The sequence below is a fragment of the Cicer arietinum genome, chromosome 8 (genome assembly GCF_000331145.2).
Source record: "Cicer arietinum cultivar CDC Frontier isolate Library 1 chromosome 8, Cicar.CDCFrontier_v2.0, whole genome shotgun sequence".
Classification (NCBI taxonomy): Eukaryota; Viridiplantae; Streptophyta; class Magnoliopsida; order Fabales; family Fabaceae; genus Cicer; species Cicer arietinum.
This window is the reverse complement of record NC_021167.2, coordinates 390,484-411,427: the sequence shown is the minus strand read 5'-3', so window position 1 is coordinate 411,427 and position 20,944 is coordinate 390,484. Positions and strand designations below refer to the sequence as shown.

Genomic DNA, 20,944 nt, shown 5'->3' with positions numbered 1-20,944 from the left:
TGATAAAATTTGATTTTGATTTTGAATTAATTAATTTTATGCTAAATTACATTTGTGGTCCTTTAACTTAATCTCAGGTAACGTTTTAGTCCTTTATCTTTTTTTTTCCCGACTTGGTCCTTTATTTTAATTTTAAGTGACAATTTGATATTTTATGTTTTAAAATTTCAACAATGTTATCCTTTTTTATACAAAAATTCAAAAAAAAAAATTCAATCAAAACTCATAAAATTAATTATATTCTTCAATATAATACAAATTTCATCAAATTCGTAACGCAAATCTTCAAATAAACTCATATTTTCATACTTTATTTGATATTGTTAGGAATAAAGGACTAAATCGGGAAGAAAAAAAAAAAGATAAAGGACTAAAACGTTACCTGAGACTAAGTTAAAGGACCACAAATGTAATTTAGCCTTAATTTTATTTTAAAGTAAGTTGAATGTAAAATAATTTATTATTTTTATAGACAAGTATTAGTAGTTAATTTGTTAGTTGAGTGGGAAAAATATTAAAAGTAGCAAAATATAAAGTAATTTATATTTAAATGTATTTTCGTAAAAATAAATTGAATAATAAATTATAAAATAAAAATTGCATCTACATTTAAAAACTACAAACTTTAGTTTCAAATAATAATTTGAGACAATAAATTTTATTTGAAGATAAGTAAATATATAAAAATTAATTTGATACTTTTAAAATCAATTTAGATGACTCTTGTAAAACCAAACAATGGGTTGAAAATTAACAAATATTATCCTAACTTGTAAATAATCAACTCATATCTGACAAGAATACCAATATGAATTCTAATGATAGGTTGAGGACATAATTAGTGGTAATAGTTTATAAATATTATGTAAAGCTCTTTGAACTTTTAGACCTTTTCTAAGAATGCATTAGAAATTTTCTTGACCCTAATGATAAATACCCAACTGACCTAATATTTTTATTATACAAATAATTAGTGTCATCATGAAATAATTATTTGCACTTGCACCTCCCATCATATGTTTTGTGTTCTTATATACTTATAAACAACTGCTCCCTCCTTCCATAATAAATAACTTATTTGAAAAAAAATAAAAATAAAAATAATTTCAATTTTTAATATATTTTTTAATTAATTAATATACTTACATTACTTACAATATGATATTCAATTATGCATTTATAATAATGATAATTTATTAATATTTAATTTAATCGAATAACATTTTTTTTAATATATATAAATATCAAATAAAACAATTATTATAAAATGAATGGAACATTTAGTAAATATGTCTGTTTTTTAATATAGGTTCACTTATAAGTTAATCGGGGATTTACTATAGATAATATTTTTTCATAGAAAAATAACAAATAAAATGCATAATGTAGTTTTCTTAATATATTTAAAAAATGAGTGTCTAAAAAATTCAGCTGACCATTAAAGGAGAAGACAACACAAAATATATTATATAACACCCTGCAAGTACTTTAGCGAGTAAGCATGTCATCTATCTTCTAATCAGCATAAATGGTTATACTTATTAATAGGAACAATTCCATGGCTTCTTTGAAGCTCGTGTTTCTATTTATGCTCACTATTAGTTTCACATACTTTGTTGCTAACACTCAAGCACAAGCACAAGCACAGGACATTCCTGTATATCTCTACAAAAACTGTTCAATCAACGCCACCACCGCCACCAACAGTCCCTTCCAAATTGACCTCAAAACCCTCCTTCATTCCCTCTCTTCAAACGCCACCGGAACCACCCAATTCCACAACACCACCGTCACAGGTAAATCCCCCGATGACACAGTCTACGGACTTTTCTTATGCAGAGGTGACGTCACACCAACTCTCTGTCGACAGTGCGTTGTGAACGCAACACAAAGACTGTTATCAGAGTGTTCACATTCCAAACAGGCGGTCATATGGTACGACGAGTGTACGGTACGCTACTCTAATCGTTCATTTTTTTCAACGGTGGATACGAGGCCACGTGTTGGTCTTCTCAACACAGGAAATGTTTCAAACCAAGATAGTTTCATGCGTTTGTTATTTCTGACTATAAACAAAACCGCTGATGAAGCTTCGAATTCTCCAATTGGTTCTAAGAAATATGCGACGAGGCAAGCTACTATTTCTGGATTTCAGAATCTTTACTGTTTGGCTCAGTGTACGAATGATCTGTCACCACAAGACTGTAGAAGGTGTTTGAGTGCTGTTATTGGAGACCTTCCATGGTGTTGTACTGGAAAGCAAGGTGGAAGAGTTCTTTATCCAAGTTGTAATGTTAGGTATGAATTGTATCCTTTCTATCGCACCAACAATGTTTCTTCTCCATCCCCTTCACCGTCAATTCTTCTTCCTCCCACAACTAATTCCACAGGTATATATATATATATATATATATTATAAATTGTAAGCCTTCAAAATCTGTCATTTTATATAGTTTAAGAATTAAATTGGAGAAAGAGTGATACTTAAAGGGACTAATTTAAGGATTCGTTGGAATAAAATTTGATTGATGTTTTCGGAATGTAGGAGGAAGTAGTGGGATCTCAGGTGGGACAATTGTTGCAATTGTGGTTCCAATCATAGTTGCTGTGATTCTATTTATAGTGGCAATTTGTTTCTTGAGTAAAAGGGCAAGGAAGAACCGTGATTCTCTACAAGAAGGAAAGAGTAAGTTAAGGATCCAAAACATATTTACTATTTTGTTCTTAATTAGTTATTTAATAGTATTACTTAATTATTAGTAGGTCTTTTCTAATGTGATTTTGACTTTGTCTTTGTACATTTCATTTGGTTACTTAGCAGCATATGATATCACTAATGTGGAGTCCTTACAATTCGATTTCGCCACCATTGAAGCAGCCACCAACAAATTCTCTGCTGATAACAAGTTGGGTGAAGGTGGATTTGGTGAGGTTTATAAGGTAATTAAGTACTGCTTTGGTGTGCTTTTGTTTCTTTGTTAGGGGAATATAACGGAATAAGATCAATCTTCATACATTTTATGTTGTATATATATATATCGTTAAATTAATGTTATGTGGAAAATTCAGGGGACTCTTACAAGTGGACAAGAAATAGCTGTGAAGAGACTCTCCAAAAGCTCAGGGCAAGGTGGAGAAGAATTCAAGAATGAAGTGGTGGTAGTTGCCAAGCTTCAACACAGAAACTTGGCGAGGCTTCTTGGATTTTGCTTGCAAGGAGAGGAAAAGATACTTGTTTATGAATATGTACCCAATAAAAGTCTGGATTATATTCTTTTTGGTAAGATCTTCTTATATGAATTGTGTTCAGTCTAAGGTTTTTATGATATGTGTTTCTAGTTTTTGCCCTGTTTAGTGAAACTAAAGGAAGCTGTATATGTGAAATTCATATTAAAACTTGTCGTGTTACATGTTTGTTTTCAAACTGCTTACTTTTATTTTGACTTTGTTGGCATATGATCACGTGAACATTTTGTTCAATGTGTAGATCCTGAAAAGCAAAGGGAACTAGATTGGGGTAGACGTAACAAAGTCATTAAAGGGATTGCTCGAGGAATGCAATATCTTCACGAAGATTCTAGGCTTAGAATTATACATCGTGATCTTAAAGCTAGCAACATATTGTTGGATGGAGATATGAATCCGAAAATATCAGATTTCGGTATGGCAAGAATAGTCGGAGTTGATCAAACTCAAGGGAACACCAGCAGAATTGTAGGGACTTAGTAAGTGCCAATTTTCACATCTTTCCACAATATTAATGTTTATGATATCACTGGTTTCTAATTCTAACAAGCAGAATACTTTCAAATATCTTGAGCTTTCATTCAAACACATTTTTATATTTTCTACAAAAATTATTAAAAAAACATAAAAATTTACATCTTTGTGTAATGTGTACCATAGCTGACCCATTCTGTTGATACCTCAATTTATGTCATAGCGGCTACATGGCTCCGGAGTATGCAATGCACGGAGAGTTCTCTGTAAAGTCTGATGTATACAGTTTTGGAGTTCTCATTATGGAGATTATAACCGGCAAGAAGAATAGTTCCTTCTATGACTCTGATGGTGCCGATGATCTATTGAGCTATGTGAGTAGCTCAAATATTTAATTAGCATCCTTGTTTTTAATTCATCCAAATTGTATGTATACTTCCAATGAAAAAGGGAAATATACTAGTACAAGTACTCACAGCATAACTATATTTTTTGATGTAGACATGGAAAATGTGGAAAGAAGGAGCACCCTTGGAAATGGTGGACCCGACATTAAGAGAATCACATAATCCAAATGAAGTTATGAGAAGCATTCATATTGGTTTACTTTGTGTTCAAGAAGATCCAGCTGAGAGACCTACAATGGCATCAATAGTTCTTATGCTAGACAGTAACACGGTTACTCTACCAAATCCAAAGCAGCCTGCATCTTTTCTTCACAGTGCAACTGATCCAAACATGCCAAGGGACCTGCGATTTGATTCTTCGACAACAAAGTCAATAACAACTTCTGTGAATGAGATGTCAATTAGTGAAATGGATCCACGATAATTAAGCTTGATCGCTTGCTTGGACATTGCAGGTTTTATTAGATAAATAAATTGAAGTGTATATCTATGTCTATGTAGTAATAAGTCATATATAGTTTCATATATGACCGTATTCTGAAATGTTGTAAGTTTGTAAGTAATTTTTCTATTGAAGTTTGTATTTTAGTTGTTTATTTTCAATGGAAAATAATATATGCGGGTTGTTACTTGTTTAGTTTGGCCATGTATTAATACAATTGGCACTAAATTTCACTCCCTAAAATGTACATATTTAAGAGCAGAAGAAAAGATTTCACTGCTCAACATTAAACTATTGATGGAACGTGGCAGATAAAGACTTGTTTGGCTGTTGTTTAATTCTGAACATTTTTCAATATATGACTGAGTCAATCAAATTTATTATATATCGTATGATTTCCACGGAGTTGTTTGTGGCCCAACTGTACTGTTGTATACTGTCCCTGAATCTAGAAGGATTCAAAATATTTACATGATTACCCATCCAAGAGAGAAACAAAACATTACTACTAAGATAAGATAAGGTGATGATTACCCAGAGTGAGAAGGAAATCCACAAATGAGTACAGTTCTGATGTTGACATTTAAGCCATCGAAGTTGACTCTGTCAACCAATTTGTGACTATTTGCTTTAGACTTTAGACAAGGAAACAATCGGCTTTAAAATCACTTAATTGGTAGCTCAAATTGTAAAAGTCAATCACTTTATCTTCCAAAATTTATTAATATACAAGGATGGCAATTAATTTAGTCCTCCCATTAAATCTTGTTGTTACATTGAATTAGCGGATACCCTAAGTGTTTATATGTCATTTTATATATATGCATCCATGTATGTGACATATCTTAGAGACGAAATTGAAAGGATTGAATTATTTTTAATCTTTTCTTTTTCATCTAAAAATCAAATCTCTAAATTTTTTTCATGATCAGTCGAATCCTTCATTTTTTATCTCATTCATACCAACCAAATATATTTTTAGTGTGGAAAAGCAATATGTAAGTTTCTAAAGGAGCAGAAGGACATGTGGTATATGTTTAAAACATAATAATAATAACAATAATAATAATAATAATAATAATAATAATAACTCTTTATCTTTCTACGTAATCTCCTCCACGAGAAGAACAACACAAACAATACATTTTTTGTATAATAGAGGTCCTAAAGTCCAAATGAAACGAACAAAAAGACTAACAAGAAATCCTAATCCTCTTGGGCAAAGAGACGTTTCAAATCATCTAGAGGACTATTATTGGGATGAAGAGATTCATACTAGGGTTGGACGGTCGGGCATGTACGGTTATGTATAGGTCAAAAGGTTCAATTCGCAAAAAAAAATCGGGTGGTAAATTTAGGTCCATTCACAATTGGTTTTTGTATTCGATTTTGGCGGATTTGGTTCATCGATTTGATCGAGTAAACACTTTAGATCACTTCATACTTATTTGTGATTTTGGAATTCTAATATTGAAAAAACCTTCCCATATTTTGTTGAACTATTACGTACAATTATATTGAATCTAAAATTACACTATTTCAACAGAATTTTTACAAAAATATTATAATACCATATGGACAATCAATATACACAATTTTCAAAACTTGGATACTAAACATAAAACATACCTATCTTATATTAATAATTTAATTCAATCAGCATCACAAGGCTGTAAATAAGGGTTAAAACTAACATAATTATAAATTTACATAAATCTCAGCTAAGAAAATATCAACTTGAAATCATCCTTATAAATAAGTGTCTCAGAAAGCCAAAATATTAATTTGCTAACAGCAAACATGATATTTATCATTAGGATCACAACACAACCATTACACTTAAATGACATACAAATACAATTGTAAATATTTTAAATTACAACATCAAAAGTTGAAATTTTAAAATTGGACAACAAGTTGTAATTCAAGTATGTGTAAGCCATGATTAAAAAAAATTACTAAGAAAAAAAATCAATATATTTATCGATCAATAAGTTATAATATATTTTATTAAAATGATAATGTTGAAATATAAATACCACCTGTTGTTCCTTAATTTAATTTCGGTTAACGATTTAGTCTTTTATCTTTTGATTTTCCGTATTGATCCTTTATGTTTTTTTAAATAATTTCAAGATTACCCTTTAAGTGAGGTTTCGTTAAGAAAAAGTTAAAAAATTTATTCTCCATTTTCTCTTTATTTGGGTTTTCTCTCACATTTCTCTTTATGTTGTTTGGTTTCTCTTCTCACCTTCCTTCTTCAAATTTTCAAATCCCCAACTTCATAACCCTAAATCCCCAAAGAAAGAACTCATCTCCTTTCTCCCTTCTTCTCTCCCTTCCATTGTTTTCAGAGTTAATAAGCCTGCAAAGGTTTCCTTTGTTGACCAGGGTGATGAAATCATGGCACAGGTATATGTTTGGATCTCCTTCACTTGCTTTTGTCAAGGGCTGATGTATAGAACCTGCAAACCATGGTTCTTCGATCACATTGAAGCATTTGAGAATTGGGCTATTGGCACTCTGTGCACATCTATGATGTGATATGATATTATGATTTTATTTTTCTACTGACTGCTCATAAAAAGAACGTTGTGGGTTTTAAGATTGATTAATTTCATAAATGTATACGGATTGAACCTAGTTTACTTTAGAGGTTGAATAAGAATCACAAGATGGTCATTGATTTTTAAATTTTAATACTTATTATAACTTCAATTTGTTGAGAGAGAAGGGAGATTAGTTATTTCTTTGAGTATTTAGGGTTCATGAATTTGGGAATTGGAGAATTTGGAGAAGGGAGATGAGAAGGGAAACCAAACAACATAAACAAAAATGTTAGAGAAAACCCAAATAAAAAGAAAACGAATGAGAAATTTTTTAACTTTTTCTTAACGGAATCCTACTTAAAGGATAACATTGAAATTATTTAAACAAGTAAAGGAGCAAAACGGGATAAAAAAAAAAGATAAATAACTAAATTGTTAACTGAAATTAAATTAAAAGACTACATTTAGTATTTAACCTATTATTTTTTATCCAACGTCCTAAACAGAGCATTTGTGAGGAAAATTAAAAGATGGGTTAAAGTTTCTAACAACTGCGAAACACAAACTTTTAGTTTTTTATGCTCCTAATTTACACAACTTAGCGTGTTGTTCCTAAAGGGACCTAGATTGACCAGTGGGGGAATACATTTCCTTCATCAAAGTGGGTAGAATTAGAATTATTAGTTGGCGTGCTTCAACTACAAAGACTATGGCAAAGTGAAACACTATTTTAGATTATTATATTAGCGGTCAAACTTAAAACTTAAGTATCAAAAACAGATTTGTTGATGTTAACTACATTCCCATTTCCCATCCTCTTGCTAACAACAATAATAATAACACCACATGAATTAACAAAAATTGTACTACTCTAATTGATCATTAATCATTGATCATCCGAAACAAAACAATGATTACTAGATCAAATCAGATCTGGTTAACCTCTCTATTTGTGTTTGATTTACTATATCTAATTTTAACAGCAGAATCAGCAGCAACATACATCGGTTCTAACTGCAACAACAACACCACATACACACCAAACAGCATATTATCTACAAATCTCAATGTCCTCCTCAATTCTCTCACAACAAACGCTTCCCAACAACAAGACGGTTACTATTTAACCATCATGGGTTTCGGAACAACTAACGCCGTTAACGGAATGTTTCTCTGTCGCGGCGACGTCAACACAACAACTTGTCAAAACTGCGTAACCGACGCCGTTAAACAAATCAAAAACCGTTGCCCTAACCAAACGGAAGCGATTATTTGGTACGAAGAGTGTCTCCTTCGTTACACGAATAAGTTTTTCAAATTCTATAGCATCGAACCGAGATTGAATCGTAAAGACGGTAATAATATTTCTGGCGTTGACTTTGACTTATTCAATGAAACGGTTTTTGGTTTGTTGAATGAGGTGGCGATTGAAGCGGCGCATTCAGTTACGGCGAAGAAATTTGCGACGGGAGAAATTGAAATTAGGAAGATTAGGAAGAAGGTGTATGGATCGGGGCAGTGTAGCACTGATTTGACGAGTGCTCAGTGTGAAACTTGTTTGAGAAACGCAATTGGAACTCTACGAGAGTGTTGTAGTGGTCAACAAGGTGCAAGTGCTCTTCTTGCTTCGTGTATTGTTAGATACGAACTTTATCAATTTTACACCATTTCTCGGACTCCATCATCTTCATCTTCTTCAGGTTGTTTATTTATTTAATTCATTGTTAATTATTTGCTGCATGTGAAGTTTAAATTTACAGAGCTTGGCGCCGAATTTCTCGAATTCACATTTCTGATTTTATTTTTCGTAAATTTAGAATTCATAATCATATCATGTTGGAGTATTTTAATTTTTTCAATTTTGGCCCTTATAATTTTTTAATTGCACATTTGGTATCTTAATTTCGATTATTTAGGCAATTTTTGGTTATTCATATGATCATTTTTAAATACCAAAAATTCTGAAAAACACATAATTGAGAGACTAAAAATATTATTAAAAAATAAGAATGAGTGAAAAATAAAGTAAAATAAATGTCCAATGTTAATGTGTTAGTGTTATGATGTGAGAATAAGATAGAACCAGAGACGGATGCACCATATGGCAACATGACCTCACTTAATTGTTTATTGTTTTACTAGTTATTAAATAATTTTACGTTTTTTCATTAAAAATTAACTTGCCCCCACTAAAAAGTTACTCAATAATTTTATTTACGAAATATCAATTTTACAACATAAACATATGAGAAATAAATTCGTGGTTATTTATTTGATTAGATATATAAAGAATTTTTGTGTCTTTTGGAGCGTTGAAAATGAATGAAAAAAAGATATTTCTGTGCAGGAAAAAATGGACTTGGAAGAAAAACAATTGTCATCATTATTTTCGTGGCTTTTCTTCCGGTATTACTTTTATTTTTAGGCTGCTATTGCAAACGGAGAAGATCAAGGCAGAGACGTAGGACAATGCTAAAGGAAAATTGTACGTATAGTTTAAGGAAAACAATAACACAATCCCATTTTCATTTTGCTTATTTTTCTTGTTATATTTATTGGTACTTATTTTGTTCGCATGCATACTTTTAAATATCGTTAATTTTTCAGTTGGCGATGAACTTAAAACACTAGAGTCATTGCAATTCAATTTGGCAACAATTGAAGCTGCCACAAACAAATTTTCACCGGAGAATGAGATAGGAAAAGGAGGATTTGGTGTTGTCTACAAGGTAATCTAATAAATATGCCTCCTTAACAAGATGTAACACTTACACATTTAATTTGGCATACTATCATTAAATAGATAAAAATAACAAATTTTTATCTACATTTTGCTACAGATATGCCAAATTTTTTACTACATTTATATTTTGTTACACATTGCTTTTTCATGGTTATAAAAAATGGGTTATTATTTTAGGGTGTTCTTTCCGATGGACAACAAATAGCAGTAAAGAAACTCTCAAGATTTTCAGGACAGGGTTCTATAGAATTTCAAAACGAAATTTTATTAATAGCGAAACTTCAACACAGAAATTTGGTGACTTTATTAGGATTCTGCTTGGAAGAACGAGAAAAAATACTTATATATGAATATGTACCTAACAAGAGTCTTGATTACTTTCTATTTCGTAAGTATTACTAATCTTATAACTTTGTATTGGAGTTTAGCATTTTAGTTTTGAAAATTGTACTTTACCTTTGTCATATCTACACAAATTTCTTAACCAACAAGTTGCTTATGATAAATTTGTAGATCCCCATAAGCAAAAATTGTTACATTGGTTTGAGCGCTATAAAATTATAGGAGGAATTGCACGAGGAATTCTTTACTTACATGAATATTCAAGACTTAAAGTCATACACAGAGATCTCAAATCAAGCAATATATTATTAGATGACAATATGAATCCAAAAATATCAGATTTTGGTTTGGCAAGAATAGTTGCAATCGACCAACAACAAGGAAGTACTAACAGAATTGTAGGAACATAGTAAGTTTTTTTTTTTTTATGTAATGCAATTTTTATAAGATAAACTACACTACTATAATTATTCTAATATCAATATATTTTTATAGTGGTTATATGTCTCCAGAATATGCAATGCATGGACAATTTTCTGAAAAGTCGGATGTTTTTAGTTTTGGAGTCATAATTCTTGAGATAGTTAGTGGAAAGAGGAATGTTCGTCCCATCGAATCACATGATTTTGATGACCTCTTAAAGACGGTGAGAAATGAAATATCATATAATTTCCTTTTGTTGATGTTAATGTACATAACCATATTTAGTAATTAGTAACAACTAAAAAAAGGGCAATATATGATTTGAAATCCTAAATTTGAGAAATTTTCGCAGGCTTGGAAACAATGGAGGAATAAAACCCCATTAGAATTGTTGGACCCCATTCTAAAAGAGTCATTTTCTCACAGTGAAGTTATTAAGTGCATTCAGCTTGGATTATTATGTGTTGCAGAAAATCCAGATGATAGACCTACAATGGCACAAGTTGTTTCATATCTCAGTACCCTTTTAGTTGAATTGCCACTTCCTCGAGAACCAGCATTTTCCTTGGATATGGGAATGAGAATAAACACAACAACAGAGTCGAGTTCGGGTCAATTAACTAGTAAATCTACAGGATCATCAATCAATGACATATCTAAGAGTCAATTTTTTCCTCGATGAATATGGTGTTGATCTTTTTTCTGAAAATGGTTCTTTATTCTTTTGGTTACATAAAGATTCTTTATTTGTTTGTATTTGATAATCAAGTTTCATGCCTAATCATTGGTTAATTTGATGGAGTTTGTATCAGTGCTACCATGAATTTGAAGCCTAATCATTAGAAAGATATTGATTAAAGAAATTTAAGAACATCAAAATGAATTATGCTAGTCAATTGTATTGGTTACAGATATTATTATACGCCAGAACTCAGAAGACATGAAAATGGCTTAGCAATTTGAGTAGGGATATAGAACTAAATAAAAGTCAATGTTTCCATGATGAAATTTAGCATCGGACTCTGAGTAGACATTAAAATCATTTTAACCATATTTCACGAGGCTTAGAACTAGTAGGTAAACACAAGCTACAAAAACGTAGTTATTGTCAACCATTAAAAAAAAAAGGCTGTATAATCACTGTTCAAGTTTCTCATAAATATCAATGGGCAAGGAGGAAAATCATTATACAACAAATCGGTATGTAACATATCTTCCTGCAGTCTCACTTGGCCGGATTATCTTAACAACTTGTCCACGCTTCAGACCATAATATCTTGCAACAGGATCTGTCACCTGGATTCTAGGTAGCTGAGATACAGACCATAAATATTAGATATAATGAACCGTGTCGGTATCAGCAAAATATTGTAGAATGTTGTATTGCAAATACAAGACATTATGCAAACAAGAGAACTACATTCATTAGACGAAAATGAAGGTGTAAACACTAAAAAAATACATATTCACAGGAAGAACTATCCAATCTAATGAGATTCAAAAGCAAATGACAAGGGTGACAAATCTGATAAACTTTCACCAAAGAAATAAACGATGAAGAAGCTTTATTTGCATGAAATACAAATTATACAATGAATGCTAATTTTACTTTTCCTGAATGCTTAATTACATCCAAATCAGAATCGGAAACAAAATAGTACTTCATCATCTTGGAACCAGGAAAGAAATAACGAACGGTGAAGATCAGAGAAGATGAAGCTCGCGTATGCAGAAAAGCATGCATGTGCATAAACTTTTCAAAAGCCTAGCTGAAATACTGTTATATCTTCCTAATATACATTAAGAGATCACTTATAAGTAACACTTTGACATGTGTCAAACAACCATCCACACTTCACAACCAGTTACTGAAATCTCAAATGCTTTAGCCTAATATAGCAATGAAGACTTGACACAGCATGACCAACAATTATTCAACGCATGGATGGTCAAAGTGAAACCCAAATCCACAAATCTTCCCCTTCTTTTCAGTTTGAATTTTAATTTTGAAAAGATACTTGACAATCCAACTGTGTTAGTCTTTTTCCCTCTCGTGTTTGCATTTTACAGCATATACATCTCTTTATACCAGTTTTTTGTGATTGCATCTATTCACTGTTTATAGTTTGAGGCAAATGGCTGGGATAAGTGTGAGCTGCTGCCCCTTATATGATAAAAACTGTGTCTTAACTTCTTTTTGGTGTTCAGCTAATGGAAAAGTTCCAACTAATGGCTTTAATTGCAAAGGACTTTATAAGTTTTAAGTTATACGAAGACATAGACTAGTGAGAGTGAGGTACAAATATTGCAGTAGTATTTGAAGTATTTTCTGTCATTTAGGAAAGTCAATATCCACTGGCACTAACCTTAAAATAAATCTTTAAATGTCTAGACAAATCACTACATTTTCTATAAATAATATTATACACTACTCAACTTTAAATCCCTCAGCGCTAGTAGTTTGTTTGCACTACCAAAATGACTACAATTTCTAGACTTACACACTAAATCATCTGATTTCCTCTCAAATCTTTAGATGCCTAGACAGATTTTAAGTTAAGTATTTAAATTCAATATCTGTAACACTGAACTCGCCCAAGTGACTATTTAAGGCAATCAAAAGAAATCTTTCAAAGGAGGAATGGAGAGGAAGACAGAATGTGTGAGTGGAATCGAAAAAGGGAGGGTGTCTGGCTGTGCACTGAGTGGAGTCTTAAAGAAGAATGGGTGGGGGGTTAACATGACCCACAGGGAAGGGGAATAGGCAACAATGTTTCAAGGTCACTTAATTTTGAAATTAACACACTATTTTCCAAATCAATAAAAACACTAAAAGAAAAGAAATAAACAATCTTACATAATGCTACCAGCTACTACGAAATCATCAAAAATAAACTAATTACAAATTCCAATAACTACTTCTTTGTGCATGCCACTAACAAAACCCTAATAGTTTACATTTTTACTTTGCCCTTCAATTTTACAATGCCATCAAGCGTATGCATTCAATCAGTCCCATTCTAAACAACACAAAATTAACCAAAAATATTAAAGTAATACACTTACTTGAGTTTCTTTGACAGTGTATCTCTCAAGTAAAGTTTTCTTCTCAGTTTCAGTAAGCACCTGATGTTCAGGCACAAGCACATGTTCCTTTATGTTAACCAAAAGTTCCGCCTCCTGCAGCCATCCACCAGAAACCGTTACAACAACAACAACCACTTGCAGAAGAAATTAGAGTTTATAAATGGAGAAACAATTGATTACCTGAAAGACTTCCAAGTGAAATTTAGAAGAGACTTCAGCGATGCAAGTTCGCGCGAAGGGAGTGAGGCTGGTCTGACAAACAAGGATTGCTCTGTACACATTCTCGGAGTTCATACGGTTAGTGTAAGTCTTCATTGTTTTGACGCCGACTTTAACTTCCTCCGGGAAGAAAACGTAGATCTGATCGGAGGGTTTATCTTTTTTAGTCTTGTTGATAACAAGGTCTTCTCTCTTCATGTTCTCGCCGTACTTTTCCTTGAACTCGTGTTTGGACATGTTAACCTCAAAGTCTCCGACGAGGTAATTCCTGTCCCTAAGCATCACCATGACCGTCTTACGAATCCTATATAGCCTCGTTATCTCTTCCTCTGGAAACACCATCGTGGCGTCGCTCTTCTACAATAGGGTAGGTACTATCACAACTAAAAAAGAAAAAGAAAAAGAAATTACTTGTCAACGACCACAAATCAGACTGAGAGAGGGTTTGATGATTGGAAAGAAACAGAGGTGTTAGTCCGGTGTCTATCTGCGTGCGGGAAGCGTACTTTTGCGTCCACTAAGAACAAAATTTGTTTCATCAAATTATATACCTATTTGGTTAATGGGTTTCTTTACATGGATTTAAAACTTTGAGATGTTTTTTTTTTTTTTTTTTTATAATTCTATTTTTTTTATAAAGTATTATATAATTAATCTACCATATCACTTATTCATATTATTTGTTATATTCTTTATATAATTTTGTAAAAATCCATTTTTATTTTATAAATGTTTTTATCAAGTAAAGCAATTTTTTTAAATATTACTACATTTTTTTTCAATAAGATTTTTAACCAACTATGTTGTTTAATTATTTGTAACTGAAATTTATTTGAGAATTTGGAACCTTAGTTTTTTATTCATAAACGGAATAAATTCGAAAGAGTAAAGAATTGTGAAGGAGAGAGAGCAAACGTGAAAAGAAGAAAGTTTATTTAAAAATTCAAATTTTATTTTTAAAATATTTTAATACATTCAAAATAAAATATATTTAAAATTATATAATTATGTATTTTTTGCCATTTTATATTTATAAAAGTTAATTTTGCCAAACATTTTAATTTTAATATACTAGATTTTTATCTTTAAGTTATCAATTATCAATCATCAACTATCACTTAACTTTTCAACAATCAAATAGTTTATAGCTTAATTTTACCAAACAGAATATTACTATTTTTGTCAAATTATTCTCCAAAGTTTTTATTTTTAAATTAATCTACAATTTTTTGTAAATTTAAAAATATGTACTTAAAATTGTAAAGTTTGTACTTAAAATTGAAAACATGTACTTCAAATATCGTTGAAATAATATTTTTATATGATAATCAAAAATTTCACATCTCCATGTTAATCATATATTAATAATACAATAATATGAAGTAATTTTTCTACAAAATTTAAATATTTCATAAAATAAGTTGTCCATAATTAGTTCACATATAATTACAATTACTCATAAATTTGTCTCTAAAAAGATGATATTGATATAAAGTCAACGTAGATAAACTACATTACACTGTCATATTAAAATATCGAACCGCACAAAATTTTAAAAAAATTATTTTAGTTGATATTTTACAGATTAATGATGTATTTGTCAATTTACAAAATTGAAGAATTAATTTGATCCATAATTATAATTTAAATGATTAATTTGTCTATTCGTTCCTTTCTTTTTTTAGAGTTTAACCTCAGCTTGCAAAAGAGATTATCTAGCCCACGTCAGGTTCGATTTTGCAAACTTGGCCAAAATATTTGGAGCAAAAACAAGTTTAAATTCCACACAAAAACACCCATACACATCCAACTATACTCCTACCCTACTTTTTAATATAAATTCAATTTTAAGCTTTTCTTTTAACAAAAATACAATTTTTAAAATTTCTAATAAAGATTTGCGTTCAAAAATTATTTTATGAATTTGATGAAATAGAAAGTGAAAAAAAAAAAATAGATAGTTTGAGTCAAATCTAGAGGTAGGAGTATTAGTATAGTTCGGAGCTAAAATTTCATATTTTAAACATCATTTTTTGCAGAATACAACATATTTGGGTTGGACCATATTACGAAGAAAAAAATTATCATAAAAAAATGATTTAATATATATTTTTCAAATAATATTAACATCTAACCGATATTATTGTACATGATAATAATTCATTAACTCTCACCTTAATTGAACATAGGAAATATCATTAGATTAAAAAAACATCAATAAATAAATTTACATTTATCTTCTTCTATATGCTATTAGGATTCAAATTCAAAACTTTCAATTTTAATGTTTGTCCTTTTATTGTTAGATCAAACTATTTAGAGTATTGATATCTATAGTTTATAACATTAATAAATACAATACACACATTTGACGAAGTCTATTTTTTCTTTCGAATATACATTTAGTGATCACAAAAAATCTATATATATTTTTAAAAAAGATTTCCCCTTAGAGTTACCTATTACACTCCTTTTAGTTTTATTTTTATATTCCTATTTCTTTTACTTGTTTAATTTTTTAATACTATTTTTAGATCAATTTGTTCATACTCTCTATTTGAAGCAATAAAAAAAATAGATAGACAAATATATAAGTATTTGTCTAAAGTTAGCAACACACTCTATAACATAAATTTTCTAACATTTTATTTAATTAATTAAAATTCACATAAAAATCACCAAATTATTTGAATTCTATATAAATTTGATAGAAGTGATAAAATTTAATCAATCACAAAAAATGTATTAGAAAGTCAATCATAAAAAATGTATTATAAAGTATGTTTTAAACAAATGTTAGTAGCTATTATTCATTTATAAAGCGTTTAATATTTAGTGGCTTCCTCCATCCACCCTTCAAAGATGGCTGCCCCAAAATACTACTTGTACTTTGTTGCATTCCTTTCCCTTTCTTTGTTGCTCAAAAAAGCTGAAGCAATCCCAACCTACACAGCTACACACTGCACAAACACAACCACTTATGCACCCAACACCACTTTCCAAAACAATCTCAATCTCCTCTTCTATTATCTCTCCAACAACATCTCCCAATCCAACGGTTACTTTTTCAGCATCGCCGGTTTCAGTACCTCCAACGCCGTCGGCGGAACCCTCCTCTGTCGCGGTGACGTCACCACCACCGTATGCGAACAGTGTCTCTCCACCGCACTTCAAGAAATAAGACGCCGCTGTCCCAATCAAAGAGAGGCTCTCATATGGTACGATGAGTGCTCTATGCGTTACACAAACAAGTACTTCGCCGTTGATAAGATCGTCCCTAGAGTCAACCTCGACGACGGAGTCAATGTCTCCGGCGTTGACTTGAGGCGCTTCAACCAATCGCTACATCGATTACTGATAGATTTGGTAACGAAAGCAGCGGGTTCCCAGTCGATGAAGTTTGCCGACGGTGAAGTTGCGGTGACGGAGTCGGTGACGGTGTATGGTTTGGAACAGTGCACCAACGACTTAACGGACAATGAATGCGAGAGGTGTTTGAGAAATGCAATCGGAACTCTTCCATACGGAAAACAGGGCGCAAGAGCTTTGCTTCCGTCGTGTAATGTGAGATACCAACTATACCCTTTTTTCGCTTTATCTTCATCGCCTTCTTCAGGTAATTCATTACTTGTTCTTTTTAGCTCCAAAATAATACTTTGGTACCCTTGAAATTTATAAAACATTCAATTTTCATTATATTTTTATTTGTCTTATTGAAAATCACATATTCTAATAATTGAAAACTATCTCAGATTAAAATATTAAACAATTTTTTTTAAAATATTTCATATTGATAATTAAAAAAAATATTAAAACAATAAATACAAAATAGTTATATTTATTTTTGTCAATAAATAGTATTATTTATAGAACACATTTCAAATTTAATCAACCAATTTAACCAACTAATAAAATTTAATCAATTAACTAATATCCTAAACTAATAACTAAAATATCTAATGTTAACATGACTTTTTTTATTTTTAGTTATTTATTAAGTGTTTAAAGAATACTTATTAATATTTCTCTTAAATTTTAACACTAATCAAAAAAGTTTCTCGACTCAATTATAAAGCAAGCGAGTGCATTGTTTGTTGATCTCAAATAAAACCACTATTAATAAGATTGTTCTAAAAATATTTCTGCATTGATTTGTTAATGTTGTGGTTGATGTTCAAAAAATACTTTTGCATTCATTTTGACTTGAAATAAAAACATTAAATACATTTAACTATTATTTTTAATAAATGTGAAAATTAAATACTTATGATTATAATAATGAGACTATGAGAATAGAGTGTGACACATTGAATAGATAAAGAATATCTTAAATATGTGTATATGAAATAGCATTTGGCCTCGAGAAATTAACATAAAATAAATATTTGTGCGCCTTTAAGAAAACTATCTCAATTTCTCAAACGAAATAGAAATATCAATTACTATTGTTTTAGATATACAAATATTTAATTGTATTTTTGTTTTTTTATGCTATCACAGTTACAATAGTAATTTTATATTTTAAAATTAATTTTTTATCGGAAACGGAGAAGATGTCAACTCAACTATTTTGGCCAACGTCGACTCAATTTTATTACCTAGTAATTGCTTTTTTGATTCTCCAACATTGACCTATTTAATTAATTTCACAATCAATTTACACGGTTTCTATTTTATATGCAGGGGGGAGGAAGCTTGGACCCGGCATAGTTGCCGTCGTTGTCATCGTGCCCATTGTTTCTCTAATTATCTTATTTTTAGGCTGCTTCTATTTCAAGATAAGGTTGAAGAAGAATATACTAATGCCAACTTTGAGGGAAAATTGTATGTTCTCGATTAAATAAATAAAATAATGTACAATCTCATTTGCTCTTTATTTTTTGTATTTGCAATAAAATAAAATTAATGCTGACTTTTCACATTTTGAATGTTTTATTCAGTTGGGGATCAAATTCAAACTTTGGAGTCATTGCAATTCACTTTGGTTACTATTGAAGCTGCCACTAACCAGTTTTCATCGGAGAACAAGATAGGAAGCGGAGGATTTGGAGAAGTTTATAAGGTAATTAATACTAGGTCTAATGCAATACAAAATTGTATTTTGCATTTATAAAATAATTGTACTTTATTAGGATATAATATTTAGCTATTTATATTTTCAGGGTGTTTTGCAAGATGGGCGACATATTGCCGTAAAAAAACTTTCAAAAGGTTCAGAACAAGGCACCATAGAATTTAAAAATGAGATCGTGCTAATAGCTAAACTTCAGCATAGAAATTTGGTAACTTTGTATGGATTTTGCTCGGAAGAACACGAAAAGATGCTTGTTTATGAATATGTACCTAACAAAAGTCTTGATTATTTCTTATTTGGTAAGATAATTTCAATCATGATTAACTTTTTATTATGTTTACATGTCCACTAAGTACTTTATGTTGAATTGTAGATCGTTATAAACAAAGAGTTTTGAATTGGCATGAAAGATATAAAATTATACGTGGAATTGCACGGGGGATTTACTATTTACATGATCAATCAAGACTTAAAATCATACATCGTGATCTCAAACCTAGTAATATATTGTTGGATGAGAAGATGAATCCAAAAATATCTGACTTTGGTATGGCAAAATTGATTGATATAGATCAACATCAAGGAAATACTAAGAGAATTGCCGGAACTTAGTAAGTATTTGTATTTGTATACTTGAATATTTTATGTCTTTTATTTATTTGCATACTACATTTTGTAGGTGTTTATTTAATTAATTTATTTTTGTCTTAATTACAATTTTAGTTCATCTTTTTCACTTATTCTTGGAACTGGTCTATCCATTATAAAATTCCTCAGTTTTAGTCTATTTATTTAATTTTCGAACTAAATAATGACTATATAACATGTTTTAAATGACACTGCAAAAAATTTGATGATGCAAAATGATCAAATTTATGATATTATAAGAAAACTCCCTAAAAAAAATCATTTTCAACATCATACACTCTTCATTATCGTATATTTCAATTAATGACAAGTAAACAATTAATTCGTATGAATTATTTTATATTATTAAAACATATCGCATCATTATTTTTGTGCTAATAAAGGATAAGTGAAACTATGAGACTAAAATTGTAATTAATCATTTTATTTTTCATTTTACTCTCTAAAAACATCGAAGAATTCCACTAATATTAGATTCAATATTGATTTTTTTTTATAGTGGTTATATGTCTACCGAATATGCAATGCATGGACATTTTTCTGAAAAGTCGGATGTATTTAGTTTTGGAGTCATAATTCTTGAGATAATCAGTGCAAAGCGGAATGCTCTTAGTTTTGATTCACCAGATTTTGATGACCTCTTAAGTTATGTGAGTATTTTAAACTTAATATAGTTTATTTCCCCTTTTGTTGCAAAAATAATTCAGAAGTATATAAAAAGAACAGAACATGTCTAATGTGATAAAATGTTTCAGGCTTGGAAAAATTGGAGAGACGAAAAACCGCTAGAAATATTGGACCCTGATATAGAAAAATCATTTTACTTTGCTGAAGTCATTAAATGCATTCAAATAGGTTTATTATGTGTACAACAAAATCCAGAAAATAGACCAACAATGGAAAGAATTGTTTCATATCTCAGTAGTGATTCGGTGGAACTACCATTGCCTCAAGAGCCTGCAGGAGTCATGGGTACTAGAATTATTCCAAGCATTATACCAAGAAGGACGATTTTGGATCAACATAAAAGTAGTAATACTACGGGATCCTCAAAAAATGATGTGACCATGAGTAATTATTTTCCTCGATAGAGTGACAATAATTGTTCAACAAAAAAAGATAGTGATCACCTGTAAAGTTTAAACTAGTTCATTTTTTTATATTAAGTAAAATATATTCATTTTGTATGTATATATAATGAAGAGAAGTCTCATATTAGTTCTCACAAAAATACAAAATTCGTGCAATTTTTATGAAAGCAACTTTTAGTAGTAAAATTAGAAAGAGCGG

The 20,944-nt window shown here is 30.4% G+C and overlaps 4 protein-coding genes across 9 annotated transcripts; 3 read left to right on the top strand and 1 right to left on the bottom strand.

Annotated features, from left to right (window-relative positions):
- The first annotated feature begins 1,438 nt into the window (after positions 1–1,438).
- On the top strand, positions 1,439–4,764 carry LOC101501761 (cysteine-rich receptor-like protein kinase 10). Of its 4 annotated transcripts, none has more exons than XM_004511276.4 (7): positions 1,439–2,390; positions 2,546–2,686; positions 2,822–2,940; positions 3,070–3,280; positions 3,488–3,725; positions 3,944–4,094; positions 4,222–4,764. In XM_004511276.4, the coding sequence occupies exons 1-7, from the start codon at positions 1,529–1,531 to the stop codon at positions 4,549–4,551; spliced, it is 2,052 nt and encodes a 683-aa protein (XP_004511333.1). In that variant the 5' UTR covers positions 1,439–1,528; the 3' UTR covers positions 4,552–4,764. The 4 variants fall into 4 exon arrangements, with proteins under 4 accessions (XP_004511333.1, XP_004511332.1, XP_027193255.1 ...); XM_004511275.4 differs by having other exon boundaries at positions 2,819–2,940; XM_027337454.2 differs by having other exon boundaries at positions 1,442–2,298; positions 2,819–2,940.
- Positions 4,765–7,842: 3,078 nt separating this feature from the next.
- Positions 7,843–11,423, top strand: LOC113788045 (cysteine-rich receptor-like protein kinase 8). Of its 2 annotated transcripts, none has more exons than XM_027337419.2 (7): positions 7,843–8,818; positions 9,466–9,603; positions 9,726–9,847; positions 10,039–10,249; positions 10,375–10,612; positions 10,699–10,849; positions 11,097–11,363. In XM_027337419.2, the coding sequence occupies exons 1-7, from the start codon at positions 8,029–8,031 to the stop codon at positions 11,154–11,156; spliced, it is 1,710 nt and encodes a 569-aa protein (XP_027193220.1). In that variant the 5' UTR covers positions 7,843–8,028; the 3' UTR covers positions 11,157–11,363. The 2 variants fall into 2 exon arrangements, with proteins under 2 accessions (XP_027193220.1, XP_027193219.1); XM_027337418.2 differs by having other exon boundaries at positions 7,857–8,818; positions 10,979–11,423.
- A 292-nt stretch (positions 11,424–11,715) lies between these two features.
- Positions 11,716–14,475, bottom strand: LOC101500708 (DNA-directed RNA polymerases II and IV subunit 5A-like). The gene is made up of 3 exons (XM_004511271.4): positions 13,894–14,475; positions 13,693–13,806; positions 11,716–11,937 (listed from the first exon to the last, which is right to left on the bottom strand). Exons 1-3 carry the CDS (start codon positions 14,272–14,274, stop codon positions 11,812–11,814), a joined length of 621 nt encoding a protein of 206 aa, XP_004511328.1. The 5' UTR covers positions 14,275–14,475; the 3' UTR covers positions 11,716–11,811.
- Positions 14,476–16,745: 2,270 nt separating this feature from the next.
- LOC101500396 (cysteine-rich receptor-like protein kinase 25) lies at positions 16,746–20,841 on the top strand. 2 transcript variants are annotated; one of them, XM_027337420.2, is made up of 7 exons: positions 16,749–17,548; positions 18,616–18,756; positions 18,873–18,994; positions 19,095–19,305; positions 19,380–19,617; positions 20,154–20,304; positions 20,410–20,841. In XM_027337420.2, the coding sequence occupies exons 1-7, from the start codon at positions 16,795–16,797 to the stop codon at positions 20,743–20,745; spliced, it is 1,953 nt and encodes a 650-aa protein (XP_027193221.1). In that variant the 5' UTR covers positions 16,749–16,794; the 3' UTR covers positions 20,746–20,841. The 2 variants fall into 2 exon arrangements, with proteins under 2 accessions (XP_027193222.1, XP_027193221.1); XM_027337421.2 differs by lacking the exon at positions 20,154–20,304 and having other exon boundaries at positions 16,746–17,548; positions 20,410–20,601.
- The last annotated feature ends 103 nt before the right edge of the window (positions 20,842–20,944 follow it).